A 22,993-nucleotide genomic window follows, 5' to 3' on the forward strand; every position below is an offset into this window, starting at 1 on the left:
ATCCGGAACGCGCAATTAGTAAGATGCGTCCGACCGTCAAGATACAATAACCCGTTTTTCCGAGATGAAAGGGAAAGAGGCGGAGTGCGAGAAAGCGAGAGAGAAGCAGAGAGCTGTCAATTATATTAACGTTAACGTGAAGCTTCACGTTTCATTGCCATTATCGTGTTTTTGAAATCCATTAAGCCGCTTTCGAGACTCGTGCCGCGCATTATTAACGTTATTAATTTACCATATTATCTATTAATCAAATTTCACGTCATTGCGAAATAATTACGCGCAAACAGCAGGACGCGCGGAAGCCTCATTTTTACTAATCTGTAATTTAATAACGTGCAAATGAACTGGACGGTCATTAAAGCGATAGATCGCGATGCGTTGCATTTGATTTTCGGAGAAGTACGGTCGCGCCATCACTGTCTTCCTATCTCCCTTTTCTTCCCCTCCGTATTCCGCAGCCTATTCTCTCCGCCTCCCAGCAGACCGAAACTCGCGCGCAATTACTTTGCAACGCGTCATCGGGCCGCGAATGTATCTCGCGACATATGCACCGCTGCCAATATCGAGTAAGATCGCGCGACACGCACACCTGCGAGTATGTGTGCGCGCGTGTTTGCGGGTGCACCTGTGCACGAGAACATGCGCATGCATTCGCCGCACACGCGCGCGTTTCGGCCCCCCTATGTAACTGTTCGGTAATACATACGTTTGTGTATACATACATATATATATATATAACATATAGAAATGTCATATATATATATATATATACATATATATATATATATATATATATATATATGTATTCTATATATTCTATATATATATAGAGATATATCTCTGCATATCGCACGGCAATGGTACACCACGTTCCAAACCAACCGGTCGACCGCGCGAGCGAGCAACTCCCCTTTCGTCCTCCTCGCCGCTCCTCATGCTCCCGACCGCCGTTCCGCCCGCGAAAATTAATAAAGGTACAATTAATAAAAATTACATATTTTTCATCCATCGGCACAGGGTGGGAGCGCACGGTGGTCGAGGTAGATAAAGGGGTAATCGGGGAATGTGTGCCGTGTGTGCGCGCCTTCGGTCTTTTTCCTTCGCTTTTTTTTTTTTTTGCGGGGGCTCGTGCGCCCCGCTTCTTCCCCGCGTCCGCGTTCTCGCGGTTGCAGAGTTTTCCCCTCTTTTTTTTCTTTTCTTTTTTTGCCTTTTGCGATACCGAGCGAGCGAGGGCGGGCTTTCTTGCTATTTAAGGGCAGCCGCGAGCGATATTGTAGCTGCGGCCCCGGGAAATATGGGCGAATTTGGTTATTAGGCATCGCCGCGGCCGTCCCGGCAATTTTTACGGGCCACTCCGTTGTAGTTCTTTTTTTTCCTTTATCCTTTTTTTGTGCGTCGCTGCCCTGCTTCGCGAATAAGTAAAAGAGATCAATTGCAGAATATGCCGGACACGCACTTCCCCCACTTGCCACTTTTTCTTTCCTTAATAGCATAATTTTTCTCGATATGTTACTTTGCACCGTATATTCCCTTCTTTTAAAATTTTAAACTGTTATCTCACAATTAAATTCACGTAACATTTTATGCGGTCTTTATTACATTTAAGTTTCATCGCGTATTACCGTATAATTTATTTATACAAATTTATTTATCATTATTATTAAATGCTAATTGTTCTGATATTTAAATTTGTGTAGGACGCAATAAAATGTTATATTAACACAGTAGAAATATTAAACATGTCACATTATAACGAAAAGGAATTAATAACGATTTATTGAATCTTCAACCTTGAATCAACAAAGTTCTCTCTCAATGAAAAAAATTCCAAAACTTTTTTAATCAAATTAATTAAAAATATTATATTACGAGGTTCGTAACGCAACGAGACTTCGACTCTAAAAGCGGCAAAAATTAGCGAGCGTATTAAAAATCCTTACATTTAAATGCTTTCGGTGGACAATGACGCGCGGTGATTTGTGCGGTGTAGTTTTCGTTAAAAAAGGTCTGATAATTTTGTTTTATATAGATATTTGTTTGCTTTCACCTGTATATTTACAGTTTATCGTTGTTCAAATATCCTCGCAGGAGTCTCGCGCGCGACGGGGGTGGATTTTTGGAGGGAAGCAACAACTGGTCGGCTAATTCGCGTAAACAAAAACACGAGCGCACGCCTTTTACGAGAGGCATCGCGTAACTGCGCGAGAGAGCGAGATGGTAAAAAGGGGTAGAATAGAATAAAGAGGGCGAATCAGTGATGTCGGCGCTCATACACAGTCCCGACGAAAAAAGCGCTGCGGGTGCATACTGGGTGCAAACCCCGGCAACTCCGCGCTCTCTCTCTCTCTCTCGCCCTCTCTCCCTCCCCTCGACCGTAACCTGCGAGTCCACCCTTCTCGCTCACCGCGAGGGAGGCGAAAAATTTAATTACAAAAAAGTTTTGGCATTCCGTCAGTTTGGTTTTAGTCGCGATATATCGTCCAGAATTTCGCCTCCCTCTCTCTCTCCCCATCTCTATCTTCCGCTCGGTTTTCATCCTCCGGTTTCTCATCTCGCCGTACCACCCCCTTTTCCTCCCTCTCCCGTTATCTCTCTTTCTCTTTCTCTGTCTCTCTCCTTCTTGCGAGGTCGGCAGCCTCGCTACGGTCGCGCGCGTATCTGTGGTTTATTCGAGCCCGCCTCGAACCGCACACACACACACACACACTCGCCCCGCCACCCCCGCGGTCCCACCCCACCGCCGCGTCCCCATTGGCCGCCCACGCTTTTTATAAAGCGCCGTTATATAATATTTTATTAATAATGCGATAGAGTCCAACGAGAATACCCGCCACCGCCGGAGTTTCGAAGGCTGCGGTGGTGAACGGTGCATCCCGAGGCCGAGAGTATCAGCGTCAATAACCGGGAATATTTCGCGAGAACCGGTCCGACCATCGCCACGATTTTTCAATCCTCTCGCAACTCGGCCCTCCTATTTATCCAGGCAGGAATTCCACCTTATTTGTTGATTACCTCCGCGTGGTTTAAACTGCGCGCCATGCGAAATTTTTCTATTACGTACGCGATACAACTTTAATTTTTTTTTTTTTTTATTGACTTAATTGAGAAATAACCATTACATTACTTTTAAAATTTCTGTTTGAAAAGAAATTCGAAAGAGCCGAGGAATGGTAGATCAAATGCCGTTCGTCGGCCGTGTTTAAGGCTCGCGACGTGTTTAAGGCAAGCGCGCGACCTAGTTTTCTTTTTGAGGAACTCGAGACGTTCTAAATTTTCCTTCCCGAAGTTTTCCGATTCCTTCAAGCATCTTAAAGAAAGCGGATTATTACTTTGGGCCATCCACGGATTAGTATCTCGCGATCGAGAACTCGAGGCAACTAATCTAAATTTTATTTCCTAAACTTCAAGACAAATTTCCGAGTCCTTGGAAAAAGTCGTTCGGTCTTTCGAAACTTGCCAAGAAGGATCGGCATTAGAGGGACGTAGGGGTGAATTGTTTTAGGTGCTTCTCGCACCTAATTAACATTCCGATCGGCAACACGTGTGACGCGGCGGAAGGGCCCCGAAAAAGGGCCGCTTCGAGAGCTTTTTTCGCGCGACGGCAAAGCTTCGCCCCGAAGGTTATTCCTGGGAATTATTTGCGCCGCTGCGTCGTTCGATAGCTCTCGAAGAAGAGCTAACGAATGAACGAACGAACGGACGGATGGACGAGCGAACGAACGAACGAACGAACGAACGAACGGAACGGAACGGAACGGACGTCCAGAGCCGAAAAGTCAAATAAGCAAAAAATGAAAGCCGGACTCGATCGATCGATAGCATACCGGACTATACACTGATAGCCGCGGGATATACGAGATGACTCGAAGGGGGACGGAGGGCGAGGAGTATAGACGAGGGGGTGGCACGAGCTGCGCCGACCGTCCGGCGTCGTTGAGTTCTTTTTCCAAGAAAAAGGGAGAGGGATGAAATAACTGGCCAATTAGTGATTTTATTGAGAATTTGTCAAGTTTCGCCCGGGGGAGACACCGTCCGCGGGGCCCAGGTCGGAAAGTCTTTGCGGTGGTGAAGGGAAGAAGAGGTGCGAGCAGACGGAAGAAATTACTTTTCCCACATCCGCGTCCCGCTCGATCTCAGTACCCCGCGGGGCCTTTTCTTCGACCTAATTACTTCGGCGCTTTTCACAAAAATCAGCGCGACGAAGTTCGCACCAGCTATAAAGGTTACCGATTTTTTTTTACGCGATTGAATTATTAGGTCACTAAGTAATTAATTCCGATTTACCAATTAAGCGCGTAATAGCCCGCGGCGTATTTGGGCGATTTCTGAAATTATCTTTCCCGAGTGATAGGTAGCAGGCCGAGTATCTTCACATCGATTCCACAAGATTCGAATATCGCGATCTCCCGTCGGTTTCTTTCTTTTTTTTTTTTTTTTTTCTCCCCCGTCGTTCTCGACACTTTGACGTGAACGAAGAGAGAAAGTTTCTCGCGGAGACTCGTTAAATTGTTCCATCAATCCGTGATACTCCACGCGATGATTCACCTGACGTAAAAGCCTGCATTAAAATGCCGCCCCCGCGCTCGGAAACGTACCGAAACGAGCGCGATTAAAGATATTTACCGATTCGTAATTCGGAGGCTTCAAGGTCCCGCCGAATTATACCAGCGACAATTGTGACAGTAAGTGGATAGGTGGGTGGTCCCGTAGCCCTCTTCCTCCCCCTGCCCTCTACCCCCGTTCCCGCGTCACCTTCCCCCGCCCTCCTCGATGTAAACCCAATTTTCTGTCCGTGCAATTTCCAGCCGCGGGCGCGGCGAGCCCCGGAGAAATAATTGTATTACCTCGTGGCACGACAGAAGTTAGAATTTAAACCGCAAGGTCGCTCACTCGAATTGTGTTTGCGGACGACAGGACTCGGGCGCGAGGCGTGTGCGAGAGCGTGTACGAGCGAGTAATCGATTTCGGTGGGCCGCAAGAAAGCTCTCAGACAACCGAAACTTCGTTATCCGGACACCCTCTCTCTCTCCCCCTGCTCCTCTTTCTAGAATTTAACCCCCTCGTGGCGCGGCGCAGCGCGCGAACGCGCCTATTCGCACAGCTGGTCCCCCGAAATAAGCGAGAACGAGAATTTCGGAACGTACACACGGCATTTCCAATTCCGTCTTCTTCCTTCTGAAACACGCGCGCTGAACCACTCCTGCAAAACATTTGCATGCCGCGTTCGATCTTTACGAGGGAAAATCCAAGCTATTTTGAAATGTGGAGCAGCAAGAGTATCTCGAAGTTGAAAAGAGACAGACCCGATCGATTTAATGTGACAGTTTGTCTTCCTTCAAATTGAGTTTCGTTTAAACTTGTAATAATTTTTTTTTTTTTTTTTGTAATTTAATTTCCTCAAATTTTTATGAAAATTCTCATATCGCTGTTGCGTCAATTAAAAGATAGAAGGTAGAACCGAAGTGAGTTGTAAAGGCGAAAGTTTAAGGAGAAGAGATCGAGAGGGTGAAAAAGGGAAGCTCTGCTTTTCTGACTGATGCTTGTGTGTGCCATTGACGTAATTAAATATACTAATTTGCTAAATAAAAAAGAAATGTCGAGTAAATTTAAATTTGATGAAACGAGCAAAGGGTTAAGACGGGACTCGCGCAACATAGCCCAGATTTAACGTTACAATTATTATATATATTTTGAGTCGCACTGATATCGCCCTTCTTTTCTCTCGCATCGTCGTTGGACATCGACGTATTGCGGGCCGTCAGAATGTATATTTTTTGACGAGTTTTCCGGGAGGGATGGGAAAGGAACGGAAAGGCCTAGCGCAAGTTCCCGGAGACTGACAGGGAGATAGAAGAGAAAGAAAGAGAGAGAAAGAGCTTGAAATAACGGCGAAGAGGAAGAGGGGAGTTTGGAGCGGTGGGCAAAGAAGAGCGAGAGAGCGACGGAAATGGAGGAAAAGTGAGAGAAAGAACGAAAGAACGAAGAGAGAGAAAGAGGCACAACGGAAGCGAAAGGGGAATAAAAAGCCGGCGGTGAAACGAAGATGGGAACGGTGACGTGCGGGAAGGGATGAAAGAGGGAAAGGAAGAGGCTAGACAGACAGAGGGAGACAACGGAGAAAGAGACAGGGGACGGAAGATGTGGAGGGCGAGGACGAAGCTTGCAGATAGGGAGGGTAGGGCGGCGAGGGGAACGGCGAACGGAAGAAGGAAAGGGGAACGGAGAAAGGAGAGAGGGTGGACGGCTGACTGGCGAGGGAATCGAAGGGTGTACGACGGAGAAAGAGGGCGGAAGGAAGGAAAAGGGATAGATAGAGGAATCGAGAGAGGGAGAGAAAGGGAGAACTAAAGGTAGAGAGAAAGAGAGAGAGAGAAAGAGAGAAGCGTATACCGGGTATAGATGCGCGGAGAGAAGACGAAGAGGAAAGAGAGCGAGAGGTAGAGGAGAAAGAGGATGAGGTGAAGGAGGATGAGGAGGTGGAGGAGGAGGTGGGAGACGCAAAGATTGGTGGTCTCCCTCTCGGCGACCACCCTCAACCGACCATCCGCCCTCCCGCGGCCCTCCGATCCAGTCGCTCGCTTCTACCCACCCCACGGCAACCCGCGAACTGAGGACAAAAATCAATATGAACGTGTAGCCATTTCTCTTTAATCTGCCGCTTACTGGCTAGGAACCGAACCGAACTGCGTCGAACCAGAACCGGACTGGTCGGCGCGGCCTCTTTCCGAGCTGGGCCGGCGCGCGAGCGGCGGGAGGATGGGGGTGGATTCGCGTAACCCCTTGTCCCCGCAGTCCACCACCCCCCTGCGGCCCTGCCAACCCTCTCGCTGCCACCGCCGCCGACGTTTTCGAGGCTATCGAAATTAGTACCTACCCGTCATCGGCTACGAAATGCGAGGAATTTTCGATACGAGTCCCCGGCCTAACTCTCCTCTTCCCTCCTTCTCTTCCGCAACCACCTCGCGCCGATCGTCCACTACCCCCTCGCGCCCTCGTGCCCCGCCCCCGCCGATCCCTGCGTCACCTCGACCAACTTTTTCAACTCGAACCCTCCACGCACACGTGGGAAGCGGAAGGATGATAACACGGACGTGTCCGGGGGTGACTGAACCCTCGTATTTTTCAGACAAGTGAGTTTTCGGGAGCGTCAGATTTTTTGGAGACGTGCGAACGGCGCCGAGTCCTCGCCGTGGACGGCGTGGCTTTGAAGGCTTTGCTAATATCCAGAACTATTGAAATTCGGAGATCCGCGAATTTTATTCGGGAACGCGCGAGAGTTTTCGCTCAGATGAAGAAATTTTCGGACAAGAAAAAAGAAAAAAAAAAAAAAAAGAAAAAAAGGGGGGGCGTGATTGACTGTGCTTCATATTTTGTCATTCGATGTCTGTATCGGGACATATTAAAATGGCCGTGCGAAATATTCTCAATATGCGTTGTTACGTGGAACTGCGTTAAATCCGCAAATAAATAAATTTTGTAATTTACGTAACGCGCGCATTTAGAGTGACTGAATGCTCATACGTTTTTAAATTCGTTTAATAATCGTCATGCCTCGCGCGCTCGCCGGCCGTATAGCTGTCCTAGCAAAATTTGTTTTCCCGTTTATTATCCCGAAAACACAATAATCATTTTAATAAATGCGCACGAGCGAGCCGGCACGGATGATGACAACGGCATTTGTATTCGGGCGCAGGCACCGCGGATTAAAATCTCGAGTTCCAACCCCCTCGACTGTCCCTCGCGATCTGCGCGTCGACATTTTCACCGAAAGAAATTCCGACAGTGCCTTGATCGGATAATTTATAATTGGAATGCTATTCAACGATTCGACTCCTGTGCTTTCTACTACTGCACATCGGCATCTATCGCATACTGATTTTTCCATTATTGTCAAATAATAGTATTTACAATTCTTCGCTTCAACTCAGCATCTTCTACATACGCGAACTGTGTCTACGATCTCGCGCGATAATGCATTAAGTTAGATAAATTGATAGAGACCAATTTTCCAGTAATGAGAACTTTATATGACGGTTTAATGTTTCAAGCGCCACTTCTTTGGGACTCGGATGCATCAGTCGATAATTCTCGCGGCTCGAGAAAGACTCGGTCTCATTGTGGCTCAATACTCAACAGGCTCGCGAAACTAACGATTCGCGGAGAGGCGGTTTCGCGATTTGCACGACCGAGCCGACACAATTCAATTCGTCCTCGTTGTATTCGATCACCGGGCAGTTTTCGAATCTCTCCGGCACTCGTAGAACGAGCCGATTCTACGTGTCGTATGTGTTAATTCTTTCTAATTCGTTCCATTAATTAGTACACTCGGATTGAATGAAGATATCGAGGAAAATTTACCGTCATTCTATTCAGCGTTTATCTAAAATTCATGATTTTAAAGTCAAAGATGTTTTGGAGATTATAAGTATAATCCTTTTGTAAATAATTAATAATCCGTTAAAGCCGGTGGTTAGCAAATTACGGTCCGCTGTCCTCCGCGCGTTATTAATATTAATAATAATAATTATTATTACGTTTTGAATGTTATCATTAAAGAATTTATAAAAATTTTATTTTATTTTATTTTTTTTTTGTTTCGTAAATAATATTCTTAATTCTGCTAATTGACAAAGACTAAAATACTTATCGCTCCTAATCCTTCTCGGGAAAAGTATGCCAATCCCGGTTTCAGAGCCCGAGATATCGATAAAAATGTTAAGAAAGATACGGAGAACGATCTTTTATCTTTCCTCGGCTCTTTAACTCCGATTTGAAAATAGAAACATGTGGGTCTCGCCGACCCAATTCGATCGGAGCTTGGACGCCTTCGCCTCGCATCATCGTTCATCCCGCGACTCGTTTCGCGACCGCAAATATCGCCTCTCCGATTAATTATTTCGCGCGCGTTGGCGCACCCGCGCGATTTTTCCCCGAGTCCGTCCGGCGGATCGGCTCGCACCGGGGACGCGTCCCGCAACTTTTAATTTCTCTCCCACGACTTTAACGCATTTTTCATCGCGGCCGGGCGCAAGTTATCGCGCGGCTTTTTTTTTTTTTTTTTTTTTTTTTTAACGATCGCCGCGTGCGAGCGGAGGTGGGAGATTTATTCGCCGGCCGCGTTCGTCGCTGCAATATTCAGCGCGAGCTCGAGGCTCTCGAGGCTCGGCTCGCCGCCATCGCGAGTTTCGTGATCGCGCGATTACCTGGACACACCGCATCGCCGTCGAGCCGCCCGCTTCGCCACCGCGTATAGATTATTGATCAGGTAATGGAGATATTTTTGGAGAGCCGCCTATTTCAGAGAGCGCTCTTCTCCTTTGTGAGCCTTGCTTTTCGGGACGCGCCACGTTGTATACACAGGACGACGGAAAATTCGCGCGACCCACTTTGCCGCGCTCGTCCACCCGGCGAAATATAAAAATCCCGCTACGTCCCAGAAAGATCCGCTCGCAATCCTCCGAAAGAGATGAGTGAAAGAGAGGCGTCGGAGTCGATCTAAAGATTTTCACACCTGTTCGGCCGCGCGTGCTGTTCTTAATTCCTTCGGCATTGGACCGGGCTACGATCGCGGTCGGGGGAACGTGTCTACTCCCGGGCTATTTCGTCTTTCATATTTCGCAAAGTGAATATTATATTCGAAGCTGCCCGTAATAACCGTTGTTCCGATGCTCGGTCGAGGCGATTTTGCGGGTAACGGCGGGATGCAGGGCGTGTTCAGGGAAATTCCTCTCGTCGCGCCAACAGTTGTCGTCCGCCATGCTCCTTTTTCGCGCTAGGGACGACCGGCTCGGGGGAGAAAAGGGGGGAGGGGGAGTGGGAGTCCGGTTCTCGAGATTTATACGTTAGCGATACGCAGCTGCGATGCATAGGACTCGGAGCTTATGGCGAGCTTCGTGCCTGCGCGGGTTACGCGGACAGCAGCTCGCCCTACGGTGCCGCTGGTACTACATATAGATTATTGATCAGGCAATAACTCAAGGACTAGTTGGGGTGCATATTACCGCCGGGCGCGGGGGCGCGGGCGCAACGCTCCGGCTGGCGTTGCCGTACGTTGCACGACGGTTATGCTAATTAAAGGCAACCTTTCGGCCGCGAGAGAGCGAGAGAAGAGAGAGAAGGAGCTCTAGCTGGGCGTCATTACGAACACATGCGACTGTCCGTTTCGCGAGAAATACGTATACCGAGGCAACGAGGTGGAAGAAGTGTGTCACGTTCTCGCGAAAGTGGAACTCTCGCAAACCACCCTCCCCCTCGCTCTCTCTCTCTATCTTTTTCTCCATCTCTCTGGCAAATATACTACACGAGATCCTACGAGTTTGTAAATTCAGAAACGAGCTACGCAAACAAATAGTTTATAATACATTTCGTCTGAACATCGAATGCGTGTGATGGTGCGGAGGAAATTTTCGAATAACGAGCATACCGGCGGGTAAAATTGGCCAACGTAAAATTCGAAAAATATCTCTTTCATTCTCCTCGCTTCCTCGTGATGCGCTATTAACTCCGGCGGTTAATTCGCGTTAATCGAGTTTTCGCAAATCGAGGGGCACGAAACGCCAGAGGTGCCGGTGCGCCTATTCTCCGCTCGCTGTCGCTTCCGCCGAACGTGTCACGCAAGACGATCAAATGATAAACGACTTACGGGAGGCTACGAATTAGACTTGTATGATGTTTCTTCAATTTTGAGACCGTCTGCCAATATCGGGCGAGCGGTGATCCCATCGACAGGACGCTCGCGAATAAATCTCTATCGAGAAGGGAATTAATATCTGTCGGGCGTTTTACTTTACCCCAAAACTGGGCCAACGAATCTTGCAACGAGTCATAAAATAGCGATCCCCTCGCCCGTGTGTTTAAAGCAGGCTAGATTATATTTTCACACGAATTCAGACTCAGATTACTCTCGGAAAAAAAAGAGACTAAAAAAAAAAAGATCGTGCCAGAAATCGAAGTATCGCGCATCCTCCTCGCGATTTATCGTCGAGGCTCCTCGACAAGTTTCTGAGATATTTATGTTTGACGAAGTCGTAATGTTCGGCAGCACGGAGATTAACGGAACGTAATATATTTCAAATTGCGTGGACAGAATTAAATATTAAAAATTACCGCAATTGCTTTTCCTTCTTCACCTTTTCTTTCCATCTCATCCTTCCCTCTATTCTATCTCTCTTTCGTCTACGCTGAAAAATACCTCGCCCGACGGCAAATCGCGCGGTGGATTTCCGATATTAATGAGATTACGTAAGTCTCTTATCTAACGTAAAATCATTAAGCGTGTCCCGATTATGTAAGACACCGTAACCACGCCGTAGGGGATTATCGCGTTTTAATACTCAAGAGTTTAAGAAAACGCGTGGCTCGCCTTAGATTCATTGCGTTCGCGTCGTTGACGCGATCTTCAGTTTTTCCTTTCTACTTTCTTTTTTTTTTTTCCCCGACGTCTCGCTCGGCGAATGTTTCGCGGATCAGGGCGTCGAATGTTAATAATTGACTGGTAATCGAAATTCGATTTCCACGTACAAATCGCACGATTTGTCCATTAAATCCGCGCCGCTCGTCGGGCAGGAAAAGGCAGGAAGCGGGGGTCCCGCGACGCGTTTCGCCGCCTGCAAAAGCGCCGATACTTATTGTGCAATCCGCGAGAGCTTCCGAAGACTTAAAGTGCACCGACGATTTCCACTTTGCAAAGCAATGCATCCGCGCGACCAATCGATAAGCCGCCACTCCGCGATAAGACGAAGTACGGTCTCTCAGCCCGGCTGACAGGCTTGCGAGTAGTCATCGGGAAAGTGCATACCGGGTGATCCGGGGAAAACTCGCGGAGCCGACGGCTTATTTGCGCGGGGCGGTTTTTGAAAGGCGAGGCGATTAATTACGCGGAATACAATTTGAAACGATCTCCTTCCGTCCCTACGAATCTATCGGCGAACTCTTAATTCTCTAATCAAGTCGACGCGCAATTTGATTACGACGCTCTATAAGCGGGAAATTTAGGGGATTACAAATTTATTTGACACAAGGATATTGACGTTGTTTTTAGAAATTATTTCCGATCCATTCAAAGATCGCGCAAACGAGAAATCTGCCGGTTCACTGACTTTTCGAAATAAAACTCTTGAAACTTAGAGATATATATCATAGTTGAAAAGACTTTTCTTTTAAATCTTAACGACGCTTTTAAACCTTAAGACTCTAAAAGACTGTAAGATTTATTCCACGAGTTTATGACGCAAGTAATTAGATTACTGACATTAACTTATTTTAGCGACGAGGCATTATACAAAATTCAAAGATTGAAAGCATTCTTAAGTATGCAAATATGTATCTACGTATATATGTGCGGTTTCGGGCACCCTATAGGCGCACCTGTTAGCAAAGCTCGCGATATAGGTGCGATTTTATAAACCTAAAGCATATTCCGAGGAGCGAGAGGACAATGACGAGCCACTAGAACACTAAGAGGATTCTCTTCTAAAAAAGAAAAAAAAAAAAAAGAAGAAAAGAAAAAAAAAAGCAGAATAGCGAATGGATGAGGACAAGGAATAAGCAGACCGAGAGAGCGAGGTAGGGGTGGAAGAAAAGAAGAGGAAGGAATAAAGGAAAAAGTTGCGGAGGATGATGTCCGAGTGAGCGACAAGAGCCTTTCTTCCTTTACCGTGGCATTTTCCATAAGTGGATCGTTACGTCGATCCCTCAAGAGAAAAGAAAAAAGAAAGGGAAAGGAAAGAAAAAAAAAAAAGAGAGAGAAAGAGAAAAGATTCAAAGAGAAATTGATGTAAGGCACTTGCGAAGAAAAAAGAAGCAAGAATAACTCCTAATAAAAATATCCCGCAAGGGTGCGTTAAATACGTACGGAGCCTAAAACAATACACTATACTCTTTTCAGGATACATTGCAGAAGAACGGTTCGTGACATGCCTGAGAAAATATTCCGAACGATCAGCGCAATAGAGGTTCGAGTTAATAAAAGCGCACGTATTGAAATAATTGAAAATAAATATTTTAAAAAATAAGGCATTTTTTAAAAGACGATTACTACGGTGAATTAAACTGATCTTTAATTAAGTTATTAAAACCACCATTATTTTAAACAGCGTCTGTAAATTTTTGATTATTTATTAAAATGTTTTCTATACGTTTACGTTAATATCGGAGTAAATAAAATTTTGTTAAAAATATTAATCTCTTCTCTAAAATCGGGCATATATTGTTATACTGATTTTATAATCAATTGATGCAGCGCTGCTTAGAAACTTTTGTTATAAAATTCTTGCCAAAATCATACGCGTTCTGTTATATTTCGCGATACCGTTGACCGAAGGGACAATTAATAGTTAGGAATTAACGGCTCGGTCCGGTTTCGCGCGTTTACGCAGTAAATTAATTGCGGATCGCCGAACGGCAATCAGCGCGAATACGGTTTCGAACAGCCCAAAGGCGAGACGCGCACACGTATCCTCCTGCGTACCAGGATCGGTTAGGATCGTCGATGATCCAGGACACGCGATACGCAATCCTCCCCCCCTCCCTGCAGCCACCCTCGCCGATAGCTCGGATTTCGTCGATATGAAACGCACGCCACCGCGTCCGCTCGGGTTGCACAACCTCCTCCACCCCCGTGGGACCACGAAGGGAGGCCGCGAGCGGGTCGGAGGGACACCGCCGATGATTCATGGGGCCGTCATCGCGTGACCGAGTGACACGCTCGTGCGGGACTTAATGCCTCGTAAGAAACTAAACCCCAAAATCGGTCCTTTTATTCCTTTTGAATTAGCATAAGTGATTCATCACGCCACGGAATAAGCGATACACAAAGTGGAATTTTACAGAGCCACCGTGTCGGGAAGTATGGTCGAAAGTTGCAAAATTCAAGAATCGGCATTTCTTCAAAGCGAAAATTCCGGGCGCAAAAATTTCCACAGTCTTCGAACGCCTAAAGATCGGGAGATGATATTTTGGAATTTTAAGATCCGAGGAATTTTGAAATTTTAAGAACTCACGGACGTCGAAATTGGGATGTTTGAAGGCTCGGGGGAGGTCCAAATATTTTCAGGCTCAAAGATTCGTAGATACACGAGGAGCTTCGAGGACTCTTTCCTCCCCTCTCCGGCGCCGTCGCCTACTCAAATATACCTTCGCCTACTTGGAGAATTTTAGAATGTCGGCGACTCGGGGATACGAAAATCTAAAATTCCAAGAATTCAGGAGAACCCAGGCACGCGAAAATATCTCAGGATTTTTCCTTCTCCTTAACGTCCGATATTTACATGTAAATTACGGAGTGTAGGTGGTGATAATTTGGAACAAGGATCCTTCTCTTTCGCGAAAGGTGGAAGCTGCGCGCTCGACGGAAACGGGAACGTTTAACTTTGGGAGAAGGGGGCAAGGAGATGGACGAGAGATTCGGCGCCCCCGCGCGCAGCCGAGCGTGGCGGAGACACCCCCTCACTTTATACGGTGCAATGTACTGCGTCACGTCAGTCGGCAGCGCATTATAACGTCGGCTTGCAATCTAACGGCGACGGCGACGACGTAGTCGCGCGGCTTCTCTCCTCGCTCCTCCACGGGTACCCGTGTAACACGGCCAGCCACCGGAGGCCAGCGCCTTTGTAACGGCGGCGCTGGTGGCACCGTGCATGTAACGAGTTTCCAATAATGGCTCAGCTGCGTACCGCCATTGGCCACGGAGTTCGGCTAAACTACATAGCGAGAGAACGAGAGAGAGAGCGAGAGAGGCGGAGGAAGAAAGACAGTCGTGACAGCGACTGCAAGGACTGAACGGGGGTTGGTGAATCTCACCCTGACTGGTTCCATCTCTTGGCCGCAGTTTTCCGTTCTCTCTTCCTTCCTCCTTCTCTCCGTATCTCCCTCGCCTTTCTCGCGCTCTCTGTCTGCCCGTTTAACCTCTGATACCGCGACTTTATTTCGCGAACAAGGTACTTCGAGAGTCCAGCGGTGCCTCCCGTTTTTCGACATGTTTCATTTTCTCGGAAGGGGAGAAGGCAATTTTACCGAAAATTCTAAAGACGCGCGCGGTAATCTTTTTTCTATGGAAGTGCATTTGCGGAAGAAAAGAGAGAGAGAGAGAGAGAGAGGCACGCCGCAGCACGTGTAAAGATAATTGGAACCGTAATCTCCGGCGTTTCCCGAAAAGATACAGGATAAAGTGTTTCTTATGCGACGGCCGATTAAAGTTTTATTCACGTTGTCAACGAGTCACCTTAATTGCATTTACAATATCGATATTAATCACCGTGTAATTTTGCTTCGTTTAAAATGTAATTTTGAGGTGACGTTAAAAACGCGAAATTCTTATTGATTATTTCAGATTAATTTCGATTAATAATAAAATACGTCGAGTTAAACTAAAATTGCGGCAATTGCACCCACGCGCGCGTACGTCATTATATCGTTTAATTTGTTTAATAAAATCGCGCAGTTTGCAATAACACGAGCGATTTTCGATGCGCACTACTTTTTCAGTTCCCTTCCCCTCTGCCCCCGTTTCTCCCTTTCTCCGCGCCTTTTTTTTTTTTTTTTTTTTTTTTTATTTCAGGAATAATTACATTCTGCGCTTGATTGACTTTGTCGGCAATCATTGAAATTCCATTTTCCGCGAGCGCGCCGCTCGTGAAAAATCGTCGATTCTCGACTAATTACCTTCCGCCGTGTAAACAAAGCTAATATGAAGGCGATGTGTTCGCGAGATTTTCCGAACGCGCGGAATTCACGTAACGGAGAGGTCAAAAATAACTCATTGTTCTTTCTGTCCAGTCGCCCGTCCTCGTCTCCTGCCGAATTCGAGGGCTGCGTTAACAACGAACGAGGGAGTCACCATCGATCGCTGTCCCGAGGATTTGCTGCTGTGTGTACGTTTACGCTCGATGTCGCCAATCAATTCGGATGCAACTGGCCAACCGATTCTCATCATCTCGGACTCAAGGTAAGAATTATTAATCGATTCCTTACTTTCCCCGAAACGGAGAGTCTGACGGACGCGCGACATTCTCGGTATCTCCCTATTTAGCCTCTTTATAAGAAAGAAATGACGGATGACATCGCTCGTTTGCCCGTTCGTATCGAAGTCCGTGTCAGCTCATCGATACACTCTCGAAAGAGACCGTCGTCCACCATCGGCGGTTCGCTCGCCCATGGAATCCCGATCGCGAGGCATTAAACGATCCTGATTGACAGTTGACGTATCTCATATATGTCGGAAAGATCGGCCGCTAGTCCACCTATTTTAGTATCATTATACGGGTCACTCGACGCTGTCGTTTCATTTATGACAAAGTGATGACAAGTGACTTCCGATTGCGCAGAAATAAAAAAATAAAAAGAAAAAAAAAAGCAAAGACCACCGGCACCGCTTCGTTGTTCATCGCGACGTAACTTGAAAACGCTTCCGAAGATGTTCGCGTTTTTTCGCGAATTAATTTCCTATAGAGCCCTGCCGCAGGAGAATTTTATCATAACTCTCGTTCTTCCACGCCCTGTAAATTGATCGCTAAATTTACGTAGGAAATCTATGAACGGAGCACTCGACAACATCGTCTCTCCCTTCCGTTCCTTTTTTTTTTCTTTTTTCTCTCTCTTTCTTTCTCTTCTCGCGAGCTTCCAGCGCATTTATTTAGTGGGGCACGAAAATGAAAAATCGCTCGTATCTCGCCAGCGACGTTTGTTCCTCGCATTAGATACACGCGATGCCGAAGAAAATCGACGAGAATGGATGGGCGCCGTGGATGCATTCCCGGAAGCGTCACCGATAAACTAATGCCTCGCGATTTCCCGGCTTTTGCGGCTCAGCCTAACGGGGACCGTCTTTATGATTATCAGAGCACCTCGCGATATTACGGGACGATCCGACTTTTTCTTTCGAACCCTTAAACAGTTTACACGCGCGAACGACGATGAAGAATTTAGTTGCGAAGAAATTGAGTCGCTTCTTCCCCGATACTGTTGCGTCTTAACAGTTTCCGATGGTTCCACGTGAGTCAACCGCACCCCATTCAATACTCGGGAAACACGGGGACGATTGTCTGAAGGCATTAGCGACTTTCGGGACCGATTTTAAAGCGGCGACAAGTGTCCCGCACCATCGAGCCAACTTCCGATTTTCACCCTCCCGTGCGAGTGAAAACACAAAACACTTCGTTATCGAAAAATTGATCTTATTAGGCAGGATGTGAAACTTTTCGAGCACCCCTCGGGTTTCCCACGGAGGACCGGAATTCTCTTTCTCTGGGTATCGACCACGCGTCTTCCAACTTTTAATCGTGAGATAACACTTAGGCCGTGACACTTCTTTGCTTAACTTTTTTTTAAATACAACTTCTCTGCTGGAGCAATTAAAACTAAAAATGATCAAAAAGAGTTTTAATGAAACAGAAAAATATATATATATAAAATTGTAAATAATTTCTTTTTTTTTTTTTTAATAAACTAGGTTAGGTATTTTTCAGGCAAAATAATATTTATTTGAAAAAATATATTTTTCGAACTAATTTATCAAATTTTGAATTTACGTATCGGACAAAAATATAAATTCATTAAAAGTCGCGATGTTAATTAATAACTTTTTTTTTGTACATTTTGTAAAACTTATCACCAAAAAACTTTCTTATTGGAATTAAACTCTAAATCCTTTTCCTTCTCTTTAGCTCTGATTCCAGAAAGAAACAATTAAAAATTTTTTTTTTGCGAGCAAACTTCGTCATACTTTATATCGATGAGATTATGTGGCGTTGTGGCCGTAGGCGAATAATTCTTCGTAAAGTTTTTAATTCCACATTATTCGGATCCCGCGTGTGCGATGCGACGCGGTAGTTAATACGGAAGGGTGCATTACGCGGATGGGCGTGCGCCTGACAAGTAGAGCGCGCCGGCAAGATCACGGCGAAATCTTTAAACGGGCGCTAGATCAAAGGGTGCACCGGGTAGGATAGCAATTAGTTTCATTAGTAACGAGGTAATTAGCTTCGGAGATGCCGGGACGGTCGGGCGCGTTCGTCAGCGAACGCTATGCCCATTTCCATCCCGAAACTGCGCTTTAAAGACCACTGAGTCTCGCTCTCAGGAGACCACCAAGGATTTTATCCGTACAAACAAGGAATCGCGACAGAAAAATCGTGCCCTCTTTCCTTTTCTCCCGTTGTTTCGCTCTCACTCGCGATAGTAAAACCCGGAAACAAGACAAAGATAGTCCCTCCGTTTCCAGGGAAATCGTTCTACGCCGCGAGTATATATTTCTGAATTGCGACTTTGGATTTCGTTGTCCCGTATCTAGGATTTTCGAGCAGTGCTGGCCGCGAGTCAAGAATTCGAACTTTCAACAGTTTCACGGTAGCGCTCACAGTACCGGCATCGGGAGTTTCGAAACATTTCAAAAGGTATTGCGAAAAAATTCTTCTATCGATGAGCGTTTTATTTTCCTAGGAAGCAGGTTCTAATGCATCGCATACGCGCGCGCGCACGTGCGCGGCCTCTTTCGATAAATATAATTTTATGTGTGTACGAGGCTATTTTAATTATAAAGGAGAACCCGCGTGTTATTGAGAGGAATTCTGCTGATAACAGCAGCTCGGCTAATAACGGATAAGCTCGGTCCGGCTGGCTGACGGAGAAATAAGGGGCGGAAAAATGAGGGGGAAAGAAAAAGGCCGATTGCCGGCCGGCGAGATGCGGCCCTTTCATGCATAAATCGGACAACATGGCAGGAACGAGCGAGCCTCGTCGAAGGTAGCATCAGCTGAGAAAGGTAATCTCGCCGCTTCCTCGGCGACTCATTGTAATTCTACGCTAAATTTCAATCCGCGGCCGAACAAAAGCCGCGTAGCCGTCGTTCTTTCCCCCCTTTCAGCCGTCACCCCCTTGTTTCATCTCGTCGAAGCCCTTCAACGTCGCCGGACAATAAATACTTGAACCGCGAGAACGAGAGCGTCAAGGAAGCGTACGAAAAATCATATAAAAAGAATTGAGCCCTTTTTGGAACGGAAGGGATGATAAGGGCGATAAAAAAAAAAAAAAAAAAAAAAGGAGGGCACTCGCTGCGTCGAAAGAAAAAAAAATCCTCTTATCTTAGAAATCGGCTTGTTTCAACTAATAATGTTAGGAGCATTTGCACAATTAAATGTCGATTACCATTATTGCGGATTATCATTATTATGTATGCGTACCTAATTAAATTATTTTATTGAAGAATAAATATCGGCGGGATAAAAAATTGAAAAATTTTTTCTCGCAAACGTGAAGATTTCGAAAGAAGCGTTTGACGTGTGCGAAATGAAACGCCGTATCTTTAAGGGTTGCGGCTTTAATGGGAGCCGCGGGAAGGGAGAAGAAGGCTCTATCTCTCTTCTCGGGCGCTGAAAGTCTAACGTGCCCGGTCGCTTTCCCCAAGTTTAATTAGGTACGCCCTTATGTATCCGTTCTATCCGTGTGTATACAAACCGATACTATGGCGTTCGGTATTGGCGAGGGAAACGGACGTTAGGGATGCACCGCGGATGGGAAGAGACGAGAGAGGAGCTTAAAAGGACTTCGGGGAGACGAGGAAAGAGAAAGGGAGAGAGAAAAGCGTGTAGACATACATGGTGTCTCAAAATTATCCTTTTATCGTATATACCTGAGTACTATTTTGAGAAATTCTAAAGAAAGAATTGTCGAACATTGATTGAAAAACCGTGTACAATTTAAAAAGTCAAAACGATATTTAATGGTAAAGTTTTAGCGGAAAATTCAAGTATCGTTGCCCGTTTCGAGCGATGCAAAATCCATCATTTTATTAAACATCGAACGCTCAATATCTAATTTATGAAACGATGAAAAATGAACAGTACGTCTTAAAAAAAAAAGGAAGCAATTTCGAACCGTTCAAAGAAAAATCGCGGGCCAAGTTTGCGCGCGACGTTTCGGTAGAAATTCTAGTATCGTCCCGCATAAATCATTCGCAGTAGATGCCACCTCGCGCTCCGACCCGGTCCTCGAATTCTTCCAGGAGTTCGTAATTTTATGTCAATCCGTTGTTCAAATATTTACAGAAGCCCGATACATGGGTTTAGACATTCTCCCCCGTAAGTTTATTCGAGAACCCGCGAGGGCTCCTGGATTCCAGAACACCCCGTATACACGTATGTCGGTCCAGACATCGTGTGTGCCCGCGGGGGCGGGAGGGACGACGGAAGGAGGCGAGGGAGGAAGGCGGGAAGGGGGAGAAGATGAGGATCGCGGAAATGGACCGTTGCCTGGAGCTCGCGTCCTACGTCTCCGCGATATAACGGAGTCTCGAAGCGCTGAATCGGGATGGGCGGGCGGGGCTGGTGACAAGGGAGGAAAGGGCCCGACTTTTGTACACGTCAGATTGAAATTTAGCGTGGGATTTCAATGAGCCGCCGAAGTAGCGAGATTACCTCCGTCGACTGATACTCTCGCGACGTTATTCGCGTTCGCGACTCGGAGGACGACGCATCGATCCTTTCCGTTTTCTTTTTTTCTCTCTTCCTTTCTCTCTCTCTCTCTCTACTTTCTTTCGTTTTATCTTTCTTTTTTTTTTTTTTTTTAATTCTCGAGTTTCCTCGCAGTGTCTTCTTTCCTGCGCGGAATCGCGTCCAATCAGCCCCGAGTTCGAACTGCCGCAGTGGATTTGTTGCTACCGAAAGTTCCTGATCGCGAGCTTGACTCGCACGCGCTTAATTCGCTCTTCGCCGTGAGCTTAGTCGCCCTCGCGAAAGCGTAGCGTCGAGGGGACGCGCGGCTCTTCCCGATTGAATAATATGCGCGTCTCGGCTGATTTGCTTCCTCGCGAGATAAAGTGGCTCCCGGCCGCGAGCTTTTCGTGCTTTCGAACTTTAAATCCTCGCGAAACTCACAGTCCGTTCCCTCACGGATACGGAAATCGTAACCGTAAGCGCGGGACTCGGTAAGACTTCGAGTTTTGCTGTATGAGAGCCAAGGAACGGCATTCTCGCGATTGTATGTTTATTGCGCTACCGAAAGTTGCGAGGTGCAATTGTCAAAAGCGAAGAGAAAATGCAAACGTATATATTTCCCGACAAAATATCATTTTCATACTCGCGATAGCGGAGCGCGTTTCCGGTATCCGATGCGGACAAATTGCTCTCCACGTCTTTCTAATCTTAGCCGAGTGAATGAAAATATTAGTCGAAGCGGACGCGAAATGCATATCGAGCCGGCTCTGCGGATACGTCTATAAATCCAATCGCGGTGAGATCGGTTTAAAAATCCATCGGAAGTCGCGTCGATTAATCTGGAGAGCCGATCGGTACGAAGTGCCGTGTAATCGAGATGTGCTTTCTTCTGAAATTTATTCAAAATTCACGTTTTGCTCGCCGAAGGATCGAAATAGCGCGGGTCGGTTTCGATTAGGATCGCGCATTATTCAGCAATCCATCGGAACGGATTAGATCAATGCGAAAAGGTCGATTAATTAATTCAATTGCGCCGGATAAGGAACTGTTCCTCATTTAATCATCGGCGCCATCGAGACATCTGTTTCAGGCTCCGAATCGAATCCGGCCTCGATGCCTGTTCTTTGTCTCGGGCGCGACCAGTCGACGTTAGAAAGCAAGTTAAATCCATAATTTACGTTTCCATTTAACGGTTACAGGCGGAATGCTCGTCGCAAGGAAAAAAAAATTTCCAAGGAGAGAATGACGATGATAAATTAACGAGGGGATGATGGACGTGGCGTTATCGCGAGCTCGCGATTTTATTCGACGGTATGTAAGTCGGATACGGATAATTAATTCAATACGCGAAATACGCTTTATACGTTCCACGTGTGAGGTAATTCAATGCCCTCGATTTGATTTCCGTGCGAAAACTCCGCAGAGATATAATAAACTTGGGCTGAATCTCTTCGATATTATCGCAAATTGCGATTCGAGCGGTACGCCGCGTAAAATCGTCAAAGTATTCTTGCTCTTGTACATAATAACGTATTCCCGCAAACACGATTAGCGGTAACATTATTAATACGATGCTCGAAAAACCACAGATCGACATCCAAATTGATGGAATCTATCAATTTCGACACGCCGAGCAAGAGAGCTCTTTAAAATCTTATGCCGAACAGCTGCCGTCATTATTAATTTTGGTCGAATGACGGAAATTCGTGACCCAATTTGTGCCTCAGAATTATTGAAGAACCATAGGAAGAAGTTTTGCATTATTCCGTTCTTTATCCGCGCGAGAGCAAAAAAAAATACCAAGAAATTTCACAAGCGCGAAATCGAATTAATTCCATCCGAACGTTTTGCCGAGCCAAATGGCAACACGAGATTCCAAATAGCGGATAACAGTGGGAACAAAAATTTAAAAACAAAACAAAAAAAAATTTCGAAAACTTTTTAATAATAATTAAATTTTAATAACGCACGGAGAAAGGAAACGAGGGAAGATTGATTCGAGGTGGACGAACGCGAGTCTCATTTTTCGAGTTTATCGTTGTCAAAGAAGCTCGCGGTGGCCTGTAAGCGAAACTCGCTCATCGGTGACCGATAATTCAACATCGAAGAGGACAGAGAGGGACGAGCGGAAAAAAGCGCGCCGCGAGAAACGCCGAGGACTTGAGAAGTCGCCTGCGAGCGCGAGCGCGATTATTTTCAGCCGCGCGAAGGTTCGTAGAGAGGGGGGGTGGGGGGTAGGATTAATTACTATTATAATGAATTTCATATTACCATAAGAGTTGTGAAACTGCGGATGGTGCGAGTCGATCCCGGTTCCTGGGTGGTGCATGTCCAGCATGGCGGCGTCCGGCTCGCCTCCGCTCTCAGAGCAGTTGCTCAGGGCTAAAACCAAACCGATAGACACACACCTTGCGTTTACACTTCTCATCAGTCTTATTTGGTATCGTCGAACCATTAGCCCGTTTATAATTTCTTTCTCTGTTTGTCCCTCCTAATTCCGTTTCCCGCCCGTTCCTGCCCTCGCTCGCATTTGCGGATCTCGGGATCAAGCTAGGCGATCGTTTACG

At 46.4% G+C, this 22,993-nt stretch overlaps 1 protein-coding gene across 3 annotated transcripts in view; it reads right to left on the minus strand.

The window, feature by feature from the left end:
• LOC139102475 (hepatocyte nuclear factor 6) overlaps nucleotides 1-22,993 on the minus strand; it is a 79,806-nt gene that overhangs the window by 39,999 nt on the left and 16,814 nt on the right. The window contains exon 2 of one of the 3 annotated variants that reach the window (XM_070656381.1): nucleotides 10,228-22,808. The exons of the other annotated variants lie outside the window; for them this stretch is intronic. Within the exon in view, the coding sequence (XP_070512482.1) occupies nucleotides 22,468-22,808 (341 nt within the window). The 3' untranslated portion in view covers nucleotides 10,228-22,467. Of the gene's footprint in view, nucleotides 1-10,227; nucleotides 22,809-22,993 lie in introns of those variants that run through there. 3 annotated transcript variants of the gene reach the window in all.

The sequence above is a fragment of the Cardiocondyla obscurior genome, linkage group LG05, assembly GCF_019399895.1.
Source record: "Cardiocondyla obscurior isolate alpha-2009 linkage group LG05, Cobs3.1, whole genome shotgun sequence".
NCBI classification, from domain to species: Eukaryota; Metazoa; Arthropoda; class Insecta; order Hymenoptera; family Formicidae; genus Cardiocondyla; species Cardiocondyla obscurior.